The sequence below is a fragment of the Bufo gargarizans genome, chromosome 9, assembly GCF_014858855.1.
Source record: "Bufo gargarizans isolate SCDJY-AF-19 chromosome 9, ASM1485885v1, whole genome shotgun sequence".
Taxonomy (NCBI): domain Eukaryota; kingdom Metazoa; phylum Chordata; class Amphibia; order Anura; family Bufonidae; genus Bufo; species Bufo gargarizans.
In genome coordinates this window covers 27,813,532-27,837,051 of record NC_058088.1, presented here as the reverse complement: position 1 = coordinate 27,837,051, position 23,520 = coordinate 27,813,532, and the positions used below count along the sequence as shown (strand labels likewise).

The 23,520-nt window shown below is 48.6% G+C and overlaps 1 protein-coding gene across 1 annotated transcript in view; it reads right to left on the bottom strand.

Moving 5' to 3' along the window:
* Window positions 1-2,480: 2,480 nt before the first annotated feature.
* The window catches only part of CLPTM1 (CLPTM1 regulator of GABA type A receptor forward trafficking), a 36,170-nt gene continuing 15,130 nt past the window's right edge, over window positions 2,481-23,520 (bottom strand). Inside the window, exons 5-14 of the mRNA XM_044305738.1 lie at window positions 20,895-21,012; window positions 20,685-20,770; window positions 20,492-20,612; window positions 20,079-20,323; window positions 17,876-17,969; window positions 17,612-17,802; window positions 10,527-10,622; window positions 9,479-9,614; window positions 9,172-9,339; window positions 2,481-6,674 (exon numbers count right to left, since the gene is read on the bottom strand). Coding sequence (XP_044161673.1) covers window positions 6,487-6,674; window positions 9,172-9,339; window positions 9,479-9,614; window positions 10,527-10,622; window positions 17,612-17,802; window positions 17,876-17,969; window positions 20,079-20,323; window positions 20,492-20,612; window positions 20,685-20,770; window positions 20,895-21,012 — 1,443 coding nt within the window. The 3' untranslated portion in view covers window positions 2,481-6,486. The remainder of the gene's footprint in view (window positions 6,675-9,171; window positions 9,340-9,478; window positions 9,615-10,526; window positions 10,623-17,611; window positions 17,803-17,875; window positions 17,970-20,078; window positions 20,324-20,491; window positions 20,613-20,684; window positions 20,771-20,894; window positions 21,013-23,520) is intronic.

Here is a 23,520-nt window from a genome sequence, read left to right as displayed (position 1 = left end):
CTGCAAGCAGCGTTCGGGTGTCCGCCTGCTGAGCGGAGGACAGACTGATGCATTCTGAGCGGATCCACTCAGAATGCATTAGGGCTGGACGGATCCATTCGGGGCCGCTTGTGAGAGCCTTCAAACGGAACTCGCAAGCGGAGCCCCGAACGCAAATGTGAAAGTAGCCTTAAAACACTACTACATAAAACCCATTGGGCCTAATTTATCATAAATACATACCAGGGGCGAGAGCAGTGCCCGTCACATTTATCATCTTTTTACGCCTTTTTAGCATTAAAAAAGAAACAACAAATTCTTTGCCGGATATCAGTAAAGGCGCACGGACTGCTGGATGCCGCACCTAATTGTGGCCGGTTATCAGAAATCGGCCCCAAGGTTTGTAAGGAGTTTTATCACTTTCTATTGGCTAATGTGACGTCTGACCATCTGAGTTTTGGTCCAAAGAAACCCAACAGGAAACATAAAATTTTAAAAAAATAAAATAAAATGCAGCTACACCCTCAGGCTACATTCACATAACTGCTATACAAAAAAAAGTCTGCTAAAATGGAAAAAGGTTTTTTATATATTTTTTTTTCACTGATGCCTTTCTGAGAAACTGACATTCCCCCTCAATTGTATGGGGGCTGTTGGTCCGTAAAAACAAGCAAAATAGAAGATGTTCTATTTTTTTACATCCACTATTCACTGGCTGTTAAATAAAACTGCTGTGTGATAGCCCCATAGACTGCCATTGTGAAAGTAGTCCTTAGGCCTCCGTACGGGTGCAACGTGTGAAGCAAACACATAGCGCCCGCACTGAATCCTGACCCATTCATTTCAATGGGTCTGTGCACACGAGCTTGGTTTTTCACGCATCATTTCTGCGTTCAGAAAAAATCATAACGTGTTCTATATTCTGCATTTTTCACACAACTCTGGCTCCATAGAAGTGAATGGGGCTTTACTGACAAACGGGAGGGATCCGGGTATGCATTTTTCACTGATAGGTTCAAATGCGACCAAGGACATGGAGTTTTTTTTATGTTCTCCCTGTGTTTGCGTGGGTTTCCTCTGGTTTCCTCCATCATGGTTTCAGACGAGCGAGTGTCACGCTTCGGACTCACAGTGCAGCACTCGTCCGAAACTTCCGGCACATATTGATTTTATGATGCTATGTAACCCTTACAGTTCTGGAATGTAATAAATAACACTGACATAATGCTGTCAGTGTTATCCAATACATTCCAGAACTGTCCTCTGGAAAGGTCATCAGTATCTGATTGGTGGGGGTCAGACGCCCCGGAACCCGTATTGATCAACTGTTTTGAGAATGCACCGGGGACTCCTGTGAGCGCCACAGCCTTTTCCATGCTTACTAAGAACAGCGCTGTACATTGCATGGAGGCTGGACTTGGTATTGCAGCTCAGCTCCATTCACTTCAATGGGACTGAGGTGCGCCTAGGCCTCATGAAAAACAAAAGTGTCGTCACTGGCAAAAAGACTGTGGCGCTACTGCGAGCGTTGGCACCTTCTCAAACAAGCTGATTGGCGGGGGTCCCAAGTTCTCAGGCCCCCCACCAATCAGAGGATAGGTCATCAATAATTAAGTCTTGGAAAAAACCCCTTTAAATCTGCGGTTAGAATCACTGACAGGAAGCAAATTTAAAAATGGGCACCAAACCTAGATTTCTGCACAGTGTATAGATGAGATTTATCAGGGGTTTTTCCTGTAGTTAGAATTTCTCCATTCAGTTCAATGGGAAATGGATTCTGCAGTGGAAAATGCTGCAGCTAAACCGCCATGAGTGCGGTTGACCCTAGAAACACTGCAGCATGTATGTTCCTATTTACATTTCTCCCGGTTAATTTTTTTTTGGGTTGGGTCCTTTTTTTTGGGGGGGGGGGGGGGCTGAGGAGGTTCCTTCTGAAAAAGCAGAGAAACAGGAACTTACAGGCTGCCGGAGTGGTAAGAAAAAAAAGTGCCACTTCCTCCCTTATACAAAGTTCACCGCTGATTTATACTGCACCTTATTTTAAGTAACCCTACAAAACAGCAGCACATATCATTTAAGATGTAGCCCAAAGATTAAAGGGGTAACCCGGTTTCATTAAATTGACCTATTCTCAATTTCAGATCTGTGGAGGTCTGGCCCCTGCCCCCCCCCCCCCCCCCATCAGCGGTTTCAAGGGGCCGCGGTGCTGACGTGAGTGCCGCGTCCTCGTCAGTCTTTACCTGCTCGCCCTCCAGTGTTGTGGCAGTGTACAGTAATTCCAGCCTCTCTCACTCAAGTGAATGGGACGAAAAGCTGTAATCACCCTGCCCCACTGCAATGTAGAGGACACAGCACTCATGTAAGCACCTCAGCTCCTTCAAACAGCTGATCGACGGGGGGGGGGGGTCAGACCCCTCCATAGATCTGAAATTAATGACCTAGAACTGGAACAGCCCTTTAAGTCAAGAACCCCGCATACATATACTATGACAAATAGCACATATACACAGTTGCCAAATATATTATTATGTGTTGGCTTCAAAGTTCACAAACCCCGTGTGACATCAAATCTGACATTTTCTCTACAAACATTTCACAAATGAATCAAACATGTCCAGGTTAAAAAAAAAAATTATAATAATACTAAAAACACAGCATATGATATGATAGAACCTGTGCGACGTCATGTTCATTGGAATCAGTTCTAAGGACATTTTTATTATTATTTCAGCTCGTCCGTTCCAGTTCATTTTAAATATTTAAGGGAATCCGATACCCCGATTTTGGACCCTTATCTACAGTAACACACGAGTAGTTCTGCAGATATGGAGTCCAGATCGCTATGTTTCACTTCCCTACCGCCCTCTGTTCCCTCACTGTCCATGTTTAAAGCTGCGCTGAAATATATTGACCGGACTGCTGTTCATGCGCACAGCAGTCCAGCACAGCGGGGGTAACGGGGAGCAGTAGGCAAATACAAAGATGGCAACCTGGACTCCGTATTTACAGTACTACTCATGTATTACAGCAATCACGGTGACGGATTCCCTTCAAGGGGTTGTTCCCTTTTTGAAGAGCGCATTTTTGTGGTTTTCCTTCACCTGATGGTACGTCCTGTTATTTGGAGGATTCTATTACTGTGAAAGGACTTCTGTGGCACAACGAGCTGGCACCGCAAATTTTTAAAAATTCAATTTGAAGTATAGCGTTAACTTTTAGGATATTAGCTATTCCTTCCAACCATCCCATACACACTTAGCTCACCTGGGCATGCATGTTCTCCATAGGGAGAGGGGCGCACCCCTTAACTCTAGAAAATGAAAGGCAGAAAACACTATGCCCATTCATTCCATAAGATATCTTTACAGAGGTCAGAGCTGGTTTTTCCTTACAGAGCTCCAAATCTCCTGCATAGATAGCTGCAAGAGCGAGCTTACTGCATACTTCGTGTTCTAGGTATAAACTGTATACAGTTAGCTCCCTCTAGTGGTGGCCGCAGGCAGACAGAACAATGTTTTAAAGGGGGACCCTTTCTACAGACCCTCCAGGGTGGCTGGACTCGTGGTGGTAGTTATACTTGCCTGATCCTCGCTGCTGGCTCCATGACTGCCTCGCTAGCTATGCAGGTCCCGAGTCTCCCCTCGTCAGCATCCTGTTTGATGTGGGTCACATGACTGCACCCATGTGTGACACCAGTCTTTGGCTGCAGCAGTCACGTGACCCGGGTCAAACAGGATGACGACTATGGGAGACGCTGAACCTGCAGAGTAGGCAGGAATGGAGCCAGAAACCAGCAGCGGGGATCATGTAAGTACGCGTACTAGTGCGGGTCTGTAGAAAAGGTCCTCAGGGGTGAACTACTCCTTTAATGTTTATGGAGGGAATTCGGACCTCTGGATCCAAAAGATAAATTAAATCCTTGATCAGAACAGAATTTCAAATCTAATCGAGGGGCGACGACACAGACAAGTACCGAAGCAATCGTGTTCTCTGCTATTGTGGATTACCAGGGTTATTACAGAGTCAACTAGTACTCTCAGTGTAATAGAGGCCTCAGATGATGGGAGTACCACCAGGTGAAAAATAGGCCAGCAGCGTTCACAAAGTTAACAACCCGCCAAAAAAAAAACACAATTGTGTCCAATTAAATCAGCTGTGTACCTCTGCATGTTACACCTCTACAGCAGTGCTGTCCAGAACCTAATACAAAAGAGATTACCGGTAAAACCTGAACACCGTGGAAAACCATATTTTACAACAGGAAAGATACATGGGCTTCCTCCATCTTTTTACAGCGTGAAAGTGGTCAGTAAAACAGGCAATGAAAGGATCGGAGAAGCCGTTCTATTGTCTAGTACAGGCATCCACAAACTGCATCCCTCCAGCTGTTGTAAAACTACAACTCCCACAATGCCCTGCTGTAGGCTGATACCTGTAGGCTGTTCGGGCATGCTGGGAGTTTTAGTTTTGCAACAGCTGGAGGGCCGCAGTTTGAGGATGCCTGCTCTAGTAGGACAAGGACCCACTTTGAACCTCCGGCACTCCAGCTGTTCCAAAACTACAACTCCCAGAATGCTCCTTTCACTGCTGTGGGAGTTAAAGGTATACCAGAGTACGATTGCACACTGGGAGTTGTAGTTTCACAGCAGCCGGCATGCCGAAGGTTGCTGATCCCTGCTTTAGGGTGAATTCACAAGTGACGTATCTTTGTTTCATAAAAATCTGTTGTGGCGACCTACACCCTGTATTCCTAAGGCTATGTTCACACAGCAAATTTTGACACCATCAAAATCTGCATCAGAAACCACCACGGTTTGTGCCTGGTTTTATTATTTTTTTTCTTTCTCCAATTTCAATGCTGCCGACTCCACTTAATGGAGCTAAACAGCCAACGGACACCGCGACAAAAAAAAGGACATGTCTAAAGATGAGCAAAGCGAGCTTCGGATGTTACATACGAAGTCGCTTTGTTCAAAACTTTAAATGTATGGGCTCCGATAAGCCAAAGTTAGTTATTTGCAAAGTGGCGCCAGACTTCGGGAATTAATTATTCAACAAAGTCACTTGCGAATAACTGACTTTGGCTCATGGGAGCCCGTACATTTTAATACTGTACAGAGACTGATCTCCATACAGTATTAATCTCTAGACCTGTCCTTTCTTGGCACGGTCACGGCTTTAAACTGTCGGCTGCACGAATGGCTGTGCGGCTTCCCACGGAAATAAGGCAGCTGCCGGCCTCCCTAGCATTGCGGATGACGTTAGGGAGGCTCGTCCCCATCGCAGCCCACAATTGGCTGCTCCCCCTGTCGCTGGATGTTTTGATCTGCGCAACTGGGAGATGCTGCAGCAGCCATGCGGAGGGATGCGGGTGCCGGCTAAGTCTAATGTACACGAGTGGCCCGGGCATTCGGGTGTCATAGGGGTTGGATAACCCCTTTAAATTTCCCCGCAGATTATTTTTTTTCCCGCTGCAGAGATACTTTTTCCGGCATTTTCCACATGTTGTGAATTCAGAGCGTGGAATTTCATCTTAAGACTTCAATGCCATGTGAAATTTTGCGCTAAAAGTGCACCACAAAATCCACCAGTGTAATTCCGCTTGTGTATTTTCACTAGTGCGGATTTTGTGGCGTATTTTTATGCCACGTGTGAGCCCGCCCTTACTGTCCGAGTACATTATGTGTCTTATGTATCAGTGCAAAGAGATCTGAATTTCTAATGGTGAAGAGCATTTCCCCTAAAAGAAGGAAATAAAAATACAAAAGCCCAAGAGCTGGAAATCCCTAGAAAGCAGGGGTAACAACCAATATGGCCGCTCAAACAAGGGTTAAATCTGGATAACTTGGTCATTCAGGGTTTTAGGAAAACGATATCTCTATCAATCACTGCAACATTTTCATTGCACGCGGTGGGACGTCTGGCGATCTTTTATTTTGGGGGAAATGCTCTTTAGGCTTGAGCTTTAACAGGACCTGAATGTAGTTAATATACCACATGGGGGCAGATAACAGGCCAGAGACGGACCCTGACCCCATAACCTGCAGATTTATAATCCACTATAGCTCCTTTGGTGTAAAACAAGCTTGAAACATCTTGGGCTACGCTGCCGCACAAACTGCAGTAGGATAGAGAGCGGCCATATTTATTAAACCCAATTTGAGCATGTTGATCCCATGGAGGAGTCATGACTGAGAGGCAGAGGAAAAGACACAGCACAATGGACTTCTAGAAGAGAGGAAGGAGCTCGAGTGGGAGAGACCGAGGGGCGAGAGAGAAAGTAAGAGAACAGACCGGACAGAAAGACGGACAGGATGACTGAAAGGGCGGGCAGAGAAAGACAAACTTCACCAGTCCCATATACATATTAACAGATTTGGGGGGGGGGGACGACGCCGTCTCAACAAAGGGGGACAGAGGGGATTTATATATAAAACAGCAGCTGATTTACCCCCCCTGTGGGGGTTTAACAGTTCATGTAGAATGGGAACAAGAAAAATAAAATAATCAGTCTTTCTTTTTGTCTTCTTCTGGTTTTGGTGGGGTTGTGTCCTCAGGGTCGGGGTAAGTGAGTGCTGGCTGATCCTGAACAGGGAGAGGAGCGGGAGTCTCCCCACTGGTTCCAAATTCATTCATCCGCTTGGGGTCCACTCTGTAAATCCAGCGCTGATACAAGTAGATGAAGAAGACCACATCTGGAAAGAAAAGGGGGACAACTGAAACTACACAGTATAAGGGGGTACGCCAACTGACATAGGCCTCACGGTCTACACCATGAAGTCTGACCACCAGCTACACATTTCATTCTAGTAATCCCAGTGATGGAGCCGAGCTAGTACGTCTGCCAGCAAACACAACTGGGATGTGATGGGGGATTAGCTCCTGAGTAGTGATGAGCGAACTTCTGTTTTAAGTTCGGCGTCTAAAGTTCAGCTTCCGGTTAGCGGAGAATCCCGATATGGTTCCCGACTTCCGTTGTGGTCCGTGGTAGCGGAATCAATAATCGGCCATTATTGATTCCGCTACCACGGACCACAACGGAAGTCGGAATCCATATCGGGAACCATATCGGGATTCTCCGCTAACCGGAAGCCGAACTTAAAACAGAAGTTCGCTCATCACTACTCCTGAGTTCTAAAAGGCTAGAGGACCCCAGGGTCAACCTGTTTGGGGGCAGAAGCCCTGCAAAGTGGTGGTCTTAGGGAGCAACCTTCGGCACGCCAGCTGTTGTGAAACTACAATTCCCAGCATGCTCCATTCATTTCTAGGAGCGTTCTGAGAAGAACAGAGGAAGTATGCATGCTGGGAGTTGTAGTTTCACAACAGCTGGAGCGCCAGAGGTTGCCTTCCCTGGCCAGATACCATTACACCAACGGAAACAGAAATCTGGAGATTAGGTCTGGACCAACTATTTGGGAATCACAATGTCCATGTGGCACTGAAACCAGGAAACATTCAATGCGAGTTGCCTGGATCTGCTAATCCAAGCGGATAATCTCTACCTGTGATCGGCTAGTGACCTTTGATTTAATATAATATTGCATTATGTGACACCACTCCCTTCCCCTTTGGTTCATTGCCCTGTGCCTGTTGTGTATTTTTTCCACTTTTAGGGTCCATTCACACGTCTGTATGCGTTTTACGGATCCGCAAAACACTGACACCTGCAATGTGTGTTCCGCATTTTGCAGACCGCACATCGCACGTCACGAAATGGTTAATTTTAGGCACCGTTCCCTTGTCAAGCCTATCTTTACGAGGTGCAGCAGAGAAATGAGTACATCTGGGCCAGTATCTGTAGTTTAAACCCAACAATTTCATTTCACCAGCCATTAATGGGGTTGTATAGCCTTTTATTCTCGTTAAGCTCGATCCCTGCCTGGAATACCAGTGGAAAAAAAAAATATATCCACGTATACTCACCTCCCCTCCCCCCCCCCCCCCCCGCTGCATCATCCTTTTCACAGGTCTTCCTGACCTGTCGATCAACTTACAAATGGAAGGGGTCACCCAGCAGCGATGTGCAGCATAGGGACATACCACCACTGAGGCCTGTCAATGACCTACTCCGTGTGGAAGTTCATGGAAGGTCACCAGGAGACCCATTAACCATTCGCTGGCAGGTCCATTTTCCCAATTAAACACTTAATAATAAAATACTCCTATATTTTCCACATTGTCAAAATGCAACTGGGACATGTGTAATGTTTTGTAAAAAAATAAATATAAAAAAAATATGCATCAAAATTTATGTTTGCGGCAAAAAGTCTGACTGGGGGGGGGGGGGGGGGGGGGGGGCCCAACCTCACCAAACGTGACAGTCAGAGGGCCCATAGACTAAAGGGATAAAAATCTCCCAATAATGTAAACCAACAAAGCTACATATATAATGAGCACCAATGCTCGTACATACAAGCCCCATGTAGTATAAAAGGTATGCCATGGGTAAAAATGTTAAACGCAATCCAATAACGAACTACCAGACCGCATGCTGAATGAATTCACTTTATTAACAAATAGAACAACATAGAATAATGCACACAAAGAAAATAGTGCAGGGAAAGGCGGCATCCACAGGGGAAATGGGTGTAAGTTACAATGCCCACATATAATGCCCATGTGTAAACAGTTTAAAGTGCAAGTGCAAAGAATACATCACAATCACGGCAGGAAAAAAACATTACCTCCTCCGGGATGGCGCTAGCTCTGAGGAAGCACAGTATGGGTAATGTTTTTTTCCTGCCGTGATTGTGATGTATTCTTTGCACTTGCACTTTAAACTGTTTACACATGGGCATTATATGTGGGCATTGTAACTTACACCCTTTTCCCCTGTGGATGCCGCCTTTCCCTGCACTATTTTCTTTGTGTGCATAATTCTAGGTTATTCTATTTGTTAATAAAGTGAATTTATTTAGTATGCGGTCTGGTAGTTCGTTATTGGATTACATAAAAGGGATAAAAAGAAGCTGGTCATGCGGGATGGCGTCTGAATACCCTGACTCTCCGATGTCATATCTGGGGAGGCTAGGCTTATTTCCCTTGGCGCTGCAGGGGAAATGTAGTACTACACGGTGGACATTAATATGAATGTCTGTCTAATACATGGACAGTCTGGATCCAACAGAGGGCAACTCGTGCCCCCTCTATGCATATAGTGACAGCCTTTACAGAAGATAACGGAGGTCTTACCATCTCGCAGACACCCGATCCTATACATCATGGGCATCTTGATGACAAAAGCAAACAGGTCATCGATGAAGGTGTTCAGGGCTTTGTAGGTCAACATCCTCCATGGGAGGTGGGCAACTGACTTCAGTTTATAGTTAATGAACAGCTGAGGAGTCATGGTGATAAATCCTGCAAAAAATAAACATTTTAATTAATAAACGGTAAATGGTGTTGCTGTTTATGGATCTTTTCTGGCCGTGATGTTCAGTGACAAAAAAGGGACCAGTTAACAGGACAGCAGTTTCCAAACAATCTCCCCGTTACTTACCAAATGTGAGTAGGAAGCCATATAACATGCTCAGTACCCAGGAATACCAGCTCTTGTGCTCCATGTACAGCAAGCTGTATACTGCATAGCATCCCAGCAATGGGAAGAGGAGCCAGGACAGGTATCGGAACGCCATCTGAACACAGGAATCGTAAAAGCCGTTAATACCCATGATCACATTGGAGTGCAGTCACAGCACCAGGCTCAATACGTTTTTCCAAACAGAAAGTGAATATATACAAGAAATATGTGACGCAATGCGTCCCCAATGGTACATTTTGCTAGTTCCCATCAAGCCACTATAACACATCCCTTAAAGGGGTTCTCCAACAAAAGAAATGGCAAATAAACAAACATGGCATATTATAAATATAAAAAAAAAAAAAAAAACTAAATACCTTTAAATTATCAAAAGTAGCTCATTTCGTGTAGGGGGTAATCATTACGGTTAATTAAAATGGTCCTCAGAGCCCAACAGCTCAGTTTAACCTCTCAGGTGCCATGGTCAAAAGCGATCGCGGCATCCAAGCGGTTAGACGGGGAGGGAAGTCCCTCTGTCCTCCAAATGGCATAATGCTCATGGCAGCCTGGGGGGGCATCTACACAGTTATCTCAGTGCCAGCTTTATATAACAGCCAGCACGCCCAGGACAGGTGGTGCAGGCACAGCTCCTGAGCCATCGCTGTGACGTACTAATACAGTACACACAGTGTAAACCCGCTGAAGTCCGGGAAGTTATGGTACATTACAGGGCATGAAGGGCGTTATAGGGTTGTCTCATCTCAGACAATGGGGGCATAAAGCTAGTTTTTTTTCTTTTATGATGTTAACCGTGTGGGATGGGGGCTGTTACAAATTCACAAACACCAATTAGTAACACTAATTGTTTTATCATTTGTTTCCCATTAAATATTGTCTCTTTTTTAACATAGGATTTATGAAAATGTGTTTCCAAGCTGGACAACCCCTTGCCGTCCGAGTTCTTTATAATAAAAAAAACACCACATAAAGATAAACCAAAAGAAAACTTCAAGAAAACACCACTTACATCGTCATACACCTTTGTGGCCGACTCTACATATGTGGACTTATCCTTCACGGTCACTCTGGGGAAGATACCAGCCACTTTATTCTCTCTGTCCAACTGCATAAGAAAAGCAAAGGGTTAAACTGTTAAAGGGCGATTTGAACAAAGCATACAGTGGACTAAGGTCACAATACTGAAGCAAAAAAATTGCGTGAAGGGAATGAAACAGAAAACCTAGGGGAGGACACTTGAATGGTATAGTGACCTTACTACAGAAACCATCAGGCCTTATGGCAGCAGGGCAGTAAAAAGGAGATTTTTGTATAACTTACCAGTTAAATCTCTTTCTCGCTCTTCCTTGGGGGACACAGACCTTGGGTATAGCTCAGCTCCCTAGGAGGCGTGACACTAAGTAAAACTGTTAAGCCCCTCCTCCATCAGCTATACCCTCAGCCTGGAGATAGAGGCTACCAGTTGCGTGTCCAAGTAGTGAAAGGAAAACAACCAATAACAGGAACAACCAACCAGCAACCCAACGGGGCGCCAAACCATAACCCTGTAACCAAACACAGAAGGGTGGGTGCTGTGTCCCCCAAGGAAGAGCGAGAAAGAGATTTAACTGGTAAGTTATACAAAAATCTCCTTTTCTCGCCCATTTTCCTTGGGGGACACAGACCTTGGGACGTTCAAGAGCAGTCCAAGAAGGGAGGGACCACAAACCCAAGGCGGAACACCACCAGAGCATCAGGAAACCGCTGCCTGCAAAACCAGGCGGCCCAAAGCAGCATCCGCTGATGCATGCGTATGCACTCTATAGAACTTTGTGAAAGTGTGCAGAGAGGACCAAGTGGCTGCCTTGCACAACTGTTCAGCCGAGGCCCGATGCCTCTGCGCCCAGGAAGCACCGACTGCTCTGGTGGAATGAGCAGTGATGCCGAAAGGCGGAGCTCTGCCCTGGGCTCGATAAGCCTCAGACACCGCCAGTTTAATGAAACGGGCAATAGCCACCTTGGAGACCGCCAAACCCTTGCGCGAACCCTCCGGAACCAAAAACAGGGAGTCCGTGCGCCGAAAGGATCCGGTGACCTCCAAGTAAATCCTCAACGCCCTGACCACATCCAGACGGTGCAGTTCCCGTTCTCTGGGGTGGGAAGGAGAGGGACAGAGCGACGGAAGGACAATGTCCTCATTGATTGTGAAAGGCGGAAACCACCTTTGGCAGGAAGGTCGGGACAGGCCGAAGCACAACCTTATCCTGGTGGAAGACCAGGAAAGGGTCGGAGCAAGAAAGAGCCGCTAACTCCGACACCCGTCGGAGAGACGTGATGGCCACAAGAAAGATGACCTTGCAGGACAGAAGACGAAGGGAGACTTCCCGTAAAGGCTCGAAGGGGGCGGATTGGAGCGCCGAGAGCACCACATTCAGGTCCCAGGAAGGAACTGGAGGGCGGTACGGCGGAACAGAGTGAGCCACCCCTTGTAAGAAGGTCTTAATGGGCCCTAGAGGGGCCAGGGGACGCTGGAGAAGAATAGACAGCGCCGAAATCTGTCCCTTCAGAGAACTGAGGCTCAGCCCCAGGTCCAGACCCGACTGGAGGAAGGACAGGAGTGTGGGAAGGGAGAATCGGAGAGGAGGGATGCTCCGGGACTCACAGAACCCCAGATAGGACCTCCAAACCCGATAGTAGATCCTAGAGGATACAGGCTTACGAGCACGGATCATGGTGCGGATTACGTCCGCGGAGAAACCCCGTCGCGTTAAGACGGCGGTCTCAAAAGCCACGCCGTCAAACGTAGCGAGCCTAAATGCTCGTGGAAGATCGGTCCCTGAGAGAGAAGGTCTTCCCTGGAGGGCAGTGGCCACGGTGCGTCTGCCAACAGCAACATTAGGTCGGCGTACCAAGACCGGCGGGGCCAATCCGGGGCGATTAAAATCGCGGGAACGCCCTCTGCCGCGATCCTCCGAAGAACCCGTGGCAGGAGGGGAAAAGGAGGAAAGACGTACAGAAGGGAGAATTCGCGCCACGGAAGGACGAGCGCGTCGGCGCCGTATGCCTTCGGGTCCCGTGCCCTGGCCAGGTATAGGGGGACCTTGTGGTTGAATTTGGAAGCCATGAGGTCCACGTCGGGGCGACCCCAGCGAAGACAAAGGGCTTCGAACACCTCTGGGTGCAGGGACCATTCTCCCGGGTCGATGGTGGACCGGCTGAGGAAATCCGCCGCCCAGTTGTCCACCCCCGGGATGTAAATCGCAGATAAGGCCGGCACGTGCGTCTCCGCCCAGAGGAGAATGAGGGACACCTCTTGCATCGCTGCGAGTGCCTCCCTGATGGTTTATGTATGCCACAGCCGTGGCATTGTCCGATTGGATCCGAACAGGGTGGCCCTTCAGTAGATGGGTCCAGTGTCTGAGGGACAGAAAAATCGCCCTCAGTTCCAGAATATTGATTGGAAGTCTGGACTCCGATAGAGACCAAACGCCCTGGACGGACCGGGGAGGGAAACCCCCCCCCCACCCCCGTAAGCTGGCATCGGTGGTAATCACCAGCCAGTTCAGTGGGAGGAAGGACTTCCCCCTTAGAGGGATATGCAACCACCAGCTGAGGGAAGCCCGAGCCAGGGGAGGCAGAAGAAAGGTCCTGTCCAGACTCCCCGGTGATTTGTCCCAGGCCGACAGAATTGCCCTCTGAAAGGTGCGGGATCGGAATTGTGCGAACGGCACCGCTTCGAAACAGGCAACCATCTTTCCCAACAACCGCATGCTGGATCTGAGGGAAGGGCGGCGATGACGGAGGAGACTGTGAACCGACCCGCGAAGGGCCAGACGCTTGTCCGACGGGAGGCGGACCTCCGCCAACTCTGTATCCAGGAGCATCCCCAGGAAGATCAGCCGTCTGGAGGGGATAAGGGAAGACTTGGGGTGGTTGATAACCCAACCGAACCGCGTCAGGGTCTCCAGGGTGAGGTCCACACTGCCGGATGCCTGAGAGAAGGAGGGTGCCTTGACCAGGATGTCGTCCAAGTATGGGAGAAGAAAAACACTTCTTGAACGTAGAAGGGCCAAGACAGGGGCCAGGACCTTGGTGAACACCCGAGGAGCCGTCGCCAGACCAAGGGAAGGGCGACGAATTGGAAGTGATCGTCCCCCACCGCGAAGCGCAGGAAGCGGTGATGACATGGAGCAACCGGAACGTGGAGGTATGCATCCTGAATGTCGATCGAAACCATGAAATCCCCTCTTTCCAGGGAGGCCACTGCGGACCTGAGAGACTCCATCCGGAATCTCTGTAGTCGGAGAAAACGGTTCAGGCGTTTTAGGTCCAAGATCGGTCGCACTGAGCCTTCCTTCTTGGGAACCACAAAGAGGTTCGAGTAGAACCCCCTGAACCTTTCCGTCGGAGGCACGGGGGCGACGACACCCTTGTCCATTAGAGAGCGAATAGCCGCGAAGAAGGCGGCCGCTCGTACGGGATCCCGCGGAGGACGGGATCGGAAGAAACGGTCTGGCGGAATGGACGCAAATTCGATCTTGTATCCGCAAGATACAATCTCGAGCGCCCATGCGTCTGAGATGTGGGCCCGCCATACGTTCCTGAACAGGAGAAGGCGGCCCCCCACCCGGGTGGGTGGGGGCGCACCTTCAGGCAGAGGGCTGAAGTCCCGTGCAGGCTGGGACTTGCGCCAGGTAGGTTGCGTCCGAAAAAACGGCTTCTTGCGCCTATCTTGGACTGGGCCAGAGGAAGAAGAACTGGCCGCGGGTCTAGACCCGGTGGTCTTGCGAAAGGACCGAAACCGGGACGAACCAGCGCGACCACGGGGGGCGCCCTTTGGCCTGGACTGGGGGAGGAGAGTACTCTTCCCACCCGTGGCCTCTGATATAAGTTCGTCCAGACGGGTCCCGAACAGGCGGGAACCCGTAAATGGTAGGCCGGCCAAAGAGCGTTTGGAAGCGGCGTCCGCCGCCCAAACCTTCAGCCAGAGTTCCCTCCTGACAGAAACTGCCAGGGCAGAGGAACGGGCAATGAGGGCACCCGCATCAAGGGAGGCCTCACAGACGAATTTTCCGGCCTGAACAATTAGTTGGGCTAAGGAGCGGAGGTCCTGAACAGGGACGTCCGACCCTAACTCCCGTTCCAGTTGCAAACCCCATTCAGAGACCGCTTTACCAACCCAGGCGGAGGCAAAGACCGGTCTAAGGGCCGAACCAGAGGCAGTAAATATGGCCTTGGAGAGGGATTCCGTACGACGGTCCTCAACAGACTGGAGGGAAGATCCGTCCTGTACCGGAATAGTAGTGCTTTTGGACAGGCGAGCCACGGGAGGATCAACCTTAGGCGGGGATGTCCACGTGGTCACAGAATCCGCTGGAAAGGGATAGCAAATGTCCAGCTTTTTGGGTGTAATAAAGCGGACGTTAGGCCGGGTCCAAGCCTTGGATACCACAGAAGAAAAATCAGCGTGTATGGGAAAAACCTTGGAGGCCTGTCTGGGGCGGAGAAAGGACACGCCGGCCTGTTCGGAACTGGGGGGGTCATCGTGTATCTGAAAGGTATCACGGATGCTAGCGATAAGATGCCCCACCGCGGACGCCAATTTGGACGGAAGCTCTGAGTCCATGTCCACGTCCGAATCCGCCAGTTCTCCCTCAGAAAGCGTATCCCTTTGAGAGGATAGACTCGACTGAGCTCGCACGCATGGCGGAGAGAGCGAAGCATCTGGAGAAGATGTGCGCTCAACCCTTGAACGTTTCTGAGTATGCCGGGCCCTGGAAGATTCGCTGGGAGGCAGGGAACCAGTGGGGGCGGCAGAAACGGTAGTCCCAGCGGGTGCGACAGGGATTGTGGCAGCCTGCGGGAGAGGCGGTCTATCCACGAGACGGCCCACTACGTGTGTAAGGCTTTCCACTGCCTGAGACAGAGACCTAGCCCAGTCAGGGGGTTCAGAGGCACCGGGGGTCGCAGCGGGAAGCGGGCCCTGCATCGGGGCCTGACATGCAAGGCAATGCGGCTCAGATTGTCCACGCGGAAAAAGTTCCTTACAGGCGGTACAGGCATGGTACCAGGGTTTGGGGGCACCCGTGGGATCTGACATGCTGAAAGGTGGTTGTACTCTAATACAGAGACCACAAAGGGTTATAGCAGCTATGGCCAGGAGGGTTAGGAGAGGGTTAACTGTCCTACCAGTGCCTCAGAAGAACGTCAGGAGTAGAGATGGAGCAGATCAGCAGCAGCAGAGAGCAGCAACAGCAGTGAGCCAGCAGATAGCGCCCACAGAAGCCGAGCGATGTACACAGGGGTTTAGAGTCCCCCACCGTGTCTCAGCTTCCTGTCAGGAGTGAGGAAGCGCGGGAAATCTCAGCAGAATCGCGGGGAAAACAAGCTCCGCCCCCTCCAGCGCTTGCTCCGCCCCCAACAGGACGCGCGCGTAAGCCACGCCCCCTGCTGCCGAAAATGCTCTCAGGGCTAAGAAGAAGCCAGATGCCAGAAAATAAAGGGCCCGCAGGCCCCTGGAGTGCGGCGATTTGCCCAGGTGGGTGACCCTCTGCCACCAAGTCCCCTGTTTCGCCGAGAAACAAGCTCCACCGCGATCTGCCCATGTCGGGCATAAGCCCCGCCCCCCGATCGGAACGGAGCGGGCGGCGGCGGGAAGGGAGAGAGGGAGAGAGAATGCCGGGCTGAAGAAAGCAGCGTGGGGGGAACGGCGTGGAGGAAGGCGGCCCCCCTGCTGAGGATAACCTGAGGGGAGCTGGGGAGGGTCTGCTTGAGCGCTCAGAATAAGCGACCACGGGTGCCCCCCTTACCCAGAGGGGTAGGTGCTGCAAATAGGGACGGGGTATGGGCTGGAATAGCCATCTCACCGAACGACGTCTTCACCCTCAGTTCCTTCCAGCAGGGTCGCCCCTTCAGCCACTGGCACCGCAGTGGCAGGAAGCTGGTAGAGGGGCTTGGCGTGCGGGCGACCCCCTAGCTGGCGGGATGTAGGGGAGCCATTGCTGCCCAGATCCTCCTATTGCTTCTGTGGGGGAGGCAGCAGTGCAGATAAATTGGCACTGGCGCAGCTCAACCCCGGGAGAGCAGAGAGGTCCATGCGTCTCTGGTATCCCTAGGAAAAAGTAAAATAACAAAATTAGAAAAATAAAATATCAAGGAGAAAACAGCCCTGCAGTAGCAGGGAGTGTCTTGCCTCCTTGGACACTAAGCTAAAACTGGTAGCCTCTATCTCCAGGCTGAGGGTATAGCTGATGGAGGAGGGGCTTAACAGTTTTACTTAGTGTCACGCCTCCTAGGGAGCTGAGCTATACCCAAGGTCTGTGTCCCCCAAGGAAAATGGGCGAGAAAGTAAGATATCGTCTATAGGTGTGTCTATACAATGGTCACTTGACTACAAGCTGGACTTACAATATACAGTATATGAAAGGAAATTCTGCAACAGTAATAACCCCCCTGAGGGATCCCTTATAGGTGAACGAGTCCTAAGGCTTAAAATGAGTTTCCAGTATTTTTTTTACTGTTGACCTCTGGATAGGTCATCAGTATCCGATTAGTGGGGGTCCGATACCCGGGACCGCCGCCAATCAGCTGCTGCTGCCATCGCACAGCGCCGTACATTGTACAGAGGTTGTGCTTGGTACTGTGCTCAGCCCCATTCACTCCCAGGCCATGTGACCGATGAATGTGTCATCACTGGCCTAGGAAAAGCAGAGAGAAGACCACGGCGCTCACCGGAACCCCAGTGCCTTCTCAAACATACGATCGGCAGGGGTCCCGGGTGTTCGACCCCCACCGATCAGATACTGAGGCCCTATCCTGAGAATAGGTCACGAGTAGGAAAATCTCGGAAACCCCCTTTAAAAGGGCTTTGAGGAACCCAAGATCTGAAACCTTGCTGGGGAACAGTGTTCAGTGATTGGACAACTCAACCATGCAACGTTACGCCATTTTGATTCCAATGACCCTGAGGCCTAGTTTATACAGAGGTCTGACGGGAATCAGTTGTACTGTGATAATGACCGTCCTTTAAAACAGACCTGTGTTAAAGAAGCGAATTATGGGACAGTCCATACATCTGCTGTACATTGAATATAAACCATAGAAGTGACGTCTTACCTTGACATCCATGACTTTAGTAATCTTCCAGAAATCGATCAGCAAACCAATGCCCACGCTGACCTGCACCACAAAGTTGGTTTCGTTGTCCAGAATATAAAGCAAGACCACAAGGGACTGAAATACACCGAAGATGACAGACCGGACAGAAAGACCCTCCAGAGACTGACGGCTGTTCCAGAACTGGATATCTGAGGGAAACACATGAAGTCAGGCTACAAGTGGGAAGATGAAGGCCGCGTCTCCTCGGATAAGGTCACGTACCATTCTTAAAAGCCAGAAACTCAAAGATACTGTGTACGATGGACACTGTGATGGTCAGGGCTAGGAGGTAGGGGTTGGTCTCTAAAAGGGCCACCTGGAAAGACAGAGGATTACTGCAGATGGTAGATTTACTTTTTAACCGGATCACAACTAGAATAATTTCAGTCTTCAGATCTGGACACATTTAAAAAAATAATTCACACACACAAATTAGTTTAATGGTTCCAACCTTCTTTGTTGAGCTACCAACAATTTTTATTTCAGCTTCTCTTTTGGGGGGGGCTGAATAATGCGGGCTTCTTAGCCTATACCGTAAGTTTTATACACAATTCATGGATTTAGAGTTTTTAGATTTCTAGTCTGAATTTTTTTTTTTTAATGGCATGCTTATTTTAGATAGTTATTTTTCCAGGCAATATAATACCTTGATATAGTTTTAAATTGTTTTGTTTGACATTGTCTACTATAGATTAATATATTACATGCCAGTGTCGTGTTTTGGCTAGCAGTACAACCGCAATTATAACTGGGAACTTTTTTTCTTAGGATGGGTTATTTTTAGGGTTGAGTGAACCCGAACTGCAAAGTTCGGGTTCGTACCGAACTTTGCGAGTTCAGGTACCCGGACCGGAACTTTTTCACTGAAGTTCGGTTTCGGTGTTCAGGTGTTTTTATTATTTTCCATTATAAAATGGAAAAAATTAGCATTCTTAAGACAGAATGCTAAATAAAATGGCCATTGAGGGGTTAAAAATAATAAATTAAAAACTCACCTCATCCACTTGATGGCACGGTGACGTCATCGCAGGTCCTGCTGAATGAAGATAGAAGGATCTTCCATCTTCATTCAGCGGGTCCTGAAGAAAGAAGGATACCGGCTGCGCGATCAAGTGGATGAGGTGAGTTTTTATTATTTTTTTAACCCTCAATGGCCATTTTATTTAGCATTCTGTCTTAAGAATGCTATTAATTTCCGTTATAAATTCGGGTCCCCATTGATTTTAATGGCGTCCGGGTTCAGGTTAAGTGTTCGGGTCCCGAACCCGAACTTTACCAGGTTCGCTAATCCCTAGTTATTTTTTGTGTATTGCTTTTAATTATTTATTTTTTTACACCCTGTCTGTCTAAGGCACTCCAGCTCCAGTTACAGGGGAAATCTGACAAGTTACAGCAACAATCGTCACTGTTAGACCCAGGATCAGCCTCCTGGCATTGGCATCCCTGCAATCATGTGACCAGTTACAGGACCACTGGGACCAGTAGAGGGCAAGCGCTGCTGCCCCTATTCTATATAGCGCTTATTGACTGGTGTGTATGAGACAACAGAAAAGACAGGGAAGCAGTAAAAATCCCTGTTGTCCTCACTTTTAGGGTACCTTCACATGTTGCGGAATATGAATTGTTTTTGTGCGCGGAAAAACCGCCTCGCGGTACAGTACCAGCAAAGTGTATGAGATTGAACAAATCTTATGTACACCGTTCGGATTTAGAAATCCGCAGCATGTCAATTATGTTTGTCGTTTTCTAATGAAGGGTGAGATATGCTGCTTTAAATCTGCAGCAAATACCGCTATTAGAAATGGCATTCAAACCACAAGGAAAGTCGTGCAGATCTTCTGCGCGATTACCTGCGCCTTTGTGCAGGCATCCTTAAGGACCAGAGCAGCTTATGGCTGCAGGGGACCAATCATCAGTAAACTGCTTAAATCCAGATCTGAAAATATACTATGGCATGGACTTTATGGACCTGGTCCTTAAACAGTTAAAGGGACAGAAAGCCCTGAAAATGAAGTGAGTAGGGAAAAAATAAAATAAAATCTGCCACTTATTGCAAAAAAACACTGGAGAAAACAAGTACAAAGTATATTTATGAACACTGCTCGATTGTGGAAATCTGCAAGCGGGAAATGCAGTATTCGGATACCTGAGTAAACCATGGTATGCCCTAAACTGCTCCGGTGAGTGGTCCAGTTGCAAAGGCAATCATAGGAAGTGCTCTGTCACACATGCACATGCAGATCATACGATGGACGTAGCAACTCCTGTAGAGATAGCTTTGGGCAGCAACTGGCCAACCCTGGCTGACTGTACTTCCTCTGCAAGTTTCAGTATTCCAGACTGTATCACTTTAGGATCAGGGACCTTGCAGTGATGCACATCTTATTTTTGGTTGCAGGGAACCTAACAGAGAAAGGATACTCACCTTAATGGAATCCTGCTCCTCATCAGACTGCTCATACAAGTCTTCTCCAAGGAAGCTCCAGGGGCTACGTGAGCTCTGAGCTGCATAAAGCTGCCACCGCCACAAGGACAGAGGACAAAACGTCAGCCGTAAGGGCAAGTTGGTTACGCTGATGTTCACCGGCATGTAGTCCTTCTGTAGGTTCCAGTAGTCATTGAAGTACACTATAGGATAGTAATCCCCGCTGGCGGCATCAAACTTCACATCTGCGGAGGAGACAAAACTGTTTTTTGTGCATGTAGCGTACCCAAGCTATTATAGACAGGATGGCCACCATTATCTTAACTAGATTACGGGGGGCATACAGGACCAGTGGGCACTCAGTGAGGTCAGTCGCCATTAAAGTCAATGGGAGAGGACTGTACTCTACTTACATTGGTCAAGAGGAGGCGGGACGCTGCCCTGCACCCATGGAGTGTGGTCATCAACAATATTAATGGTCAAATTTGGATGCCAGTGAGAGATGATCTCTACAGGACCAAAATCCTCAGCTCTCTGAAACAAGAAGACAGAGTAAGTGTCTCTCCATAGAAGCCACAAAGAGACCACCATCTGAGTGCCGCCCACCTTAATTATCTCCGGATCAACTTCGGTTTCTCCCGTCAAGAGGTTCTTGGTCTTGAGGAATCGTTTGCGTTTGTATTTATTAAGCACTGAAAGAGAGAGGGTTCATGAGCGTCCAGAAAAAAAATCTGTCAAGAAAGGGTTGAACAGAGAAATGTACAGACCGGGAAAGGGACGGAACAAGATGAGCAAGACAGAAAAATGAATCCTTACTACGGGATGTGTAGACTGTGGCCAGCCGCCGATGTACACCCTTCCGGGTGGGATCTGGGTGGAAGCCACTCTTAGTCAGGTATACATGGATGTAGAAGGAGCCGTTGTTCTGGACTGCCTACGACCAAATACAATTCCGTTATCACAAAATGTTCAACAAAAATCAACATAAGTTATCAAAACTAAGTGGATTAGTTGCCCTTGGCACCCACCCTTTGGAAAACGACAGGTGGAAGGTAAATGGTTGTCATGGGCAATTGCACCACTGTTAGGCCTCATGCACATGTGGATAGTCTGATGCGGATCGCAGGCCCCATTCAAGTAAATGGGTCAGACGGCGGGCACAGGGTCGGTGCCCATACACTGCGGACCGCAGCATGGGCACGGCCAGCACCCGGTCGTGTACATTAAGCATTAGTTTGAGCATTAGGATATCTTTCCTCCAATTATATATATATTTTTTAAACAGGTTGGTGATGATCAGTGGCGTACATATAAAAGGGCCCCATAGCACAGATCAAACCAGGCCCCCACACAGGACAGAAGGGTTTACATCTACACCCCTTTCAGTGACCCGTGGGCCATTTTTCCACTGCCTCATTTGCTAAAAGTTGTTCCTTTAGAGGGCAGAGTCCTGACCAAGTTTTCACATCCAGTAGAAAAGGAGATGATCCCAACTGGGCCCCCTCTTGCCCTGGGCCCCATAGCAGTTGCATGGTCTGCCGCTATGGTAGTTACGCCTCTGGTGATGATGCTATACAAGATGCCAACCTTCCTTTAATTTTTTACCAAACCATAAGGCTTTGTTTGAATCTGGCCTACAGACTATTTGCTGCCATCTTAAAAAGCAGAAACTCTGCATGTATTCTTCATTAAGAATGCCCCACGATTTTATGTCTGCAGTTGCTATGCAAACGTATGCGTCTCCATGGTAACAGACAACAATCCATGTATAGTTTGATACTGCAGTCATACTCCCTTCTGTTTGCTCCCTACTAGAGATGAGCGAACTTCTGTTTTAAGTTCGGCGTCTAAAGTTCGGCTTCCGGTTAGCGGAGAATCCCGATCTGGATCCGGATATGGATTCCGACTTCCGTTGTGGTCCGTGGTAGCAGAATCAATCGGCCATTATTGATTCCGCTACCACGGACCACAACGGAAGTCGGAATCCATATCCGGATCCAGATCGGGATTCTCCGCTAACCGGAAGCCGAACTTTAGACGCCGAACTTAAAACAGAGGTTCGCTCATCTCTACTCCCTACTTATTTCTAACACACATCAGCAGTGGACAGATACAAGAGAGGACAACTACAGGATCAGACTACACAGGGTTTGTTTGCAGTCTGTTACCATGGAGATGAACAGGTCTGTATAGCCATGGAAGACACAAAACAGTTATAGATGTATTGGAGGTAAACATAGACATCACCTTTAAATGAAAAATAAAAAATAAATTTTGTCATGACTGTGCTCTACTTACATTGGTCAAGAGGAGGCGGGACGCTGCCCTGCACCCATGGAGTGTGGTCATCAACAATTTTAATGGTCAAATTAAAAAAAGTTTAAAATTTGTAGTGGTGGATGACGAACACCATGTAAGATTCAGATACCAAGAGTTGTCGTCCAGCTTTTCTACAGCCATGATGACATGCTAGTCAGGATAAGCAGCTGCCAGACATGTTTGGTGCCACTTATCTCAGGGGGGCATAATAGGATTTGGCAAGATAATTTGTTGCTATGAGCACCAAGGTCAGTTTTTCTATTAGACAGTTTTGATAAAAGTTGCCCGTTCTTCGCTGTGGATTACGCTGGCATTCTAGAAATAGGAAGCGATAAATGATTCTATATTTCAGATGTCCAACGGCAAGGCTGGACCCGCTCTTCATCCTCGCTACGAGGGCTGTGACCTGCCCTTCACCATCAGGGACTTTGACTCCACTGGCAGTCTCCGCATATGCGGCAGGGTTACTCACGTATCTGGTTAGGGCTTCATATTGCTTAGAATGTGCTTACAATGCACGTTCCTAAGAGAAGCGTATTAATGCACAGCTGGAGCCTCTGCTTCAACAGCCGGGCCAGGGCGATTACACAACGCATTCCTTATGCTCTTTGCATTACTTAAGTGAAAGCCAGACTGGGTCAAATCTGCAGACTGAAATTAGCTTAAGAGGTCCTCCCGAGATTTTTGAACTGATGACCTAGCCTCTGGGTAGGTCATCAGTATCTGATCAGTGGGTGTCCGACCCCCGCAGCGGAGCTCGGAGTGGAGCCATGGCCTCCTCTCAGCTTTTCCTAGGCCAGTGACATCATGGTCATCGGTCACATGACCTAGGTGCAGCTAAGCCCCATAGAAATGAATAGGGCTGATTGCGATACCAAAAGGAGCTGTGAGTGAAGGCAGTGACGCTACTGTGAGCAATGGCGCCTTCTCAGTTGATTGGCGAGGGTCCTGGGTGTCAGACCCCCACTAATCGGATACCAATGACCAATCCGGTGGTTAGGTCATCAGTTTTCAGGATTTTTATATTGATGGTAGGACCGATTAGGAGCAGCTCCAGAGCCTGAACTACACATCTCGGTCCATCGTGTAGTGGACAGGGCTGGTTACTGCACCGCTGCTTCCA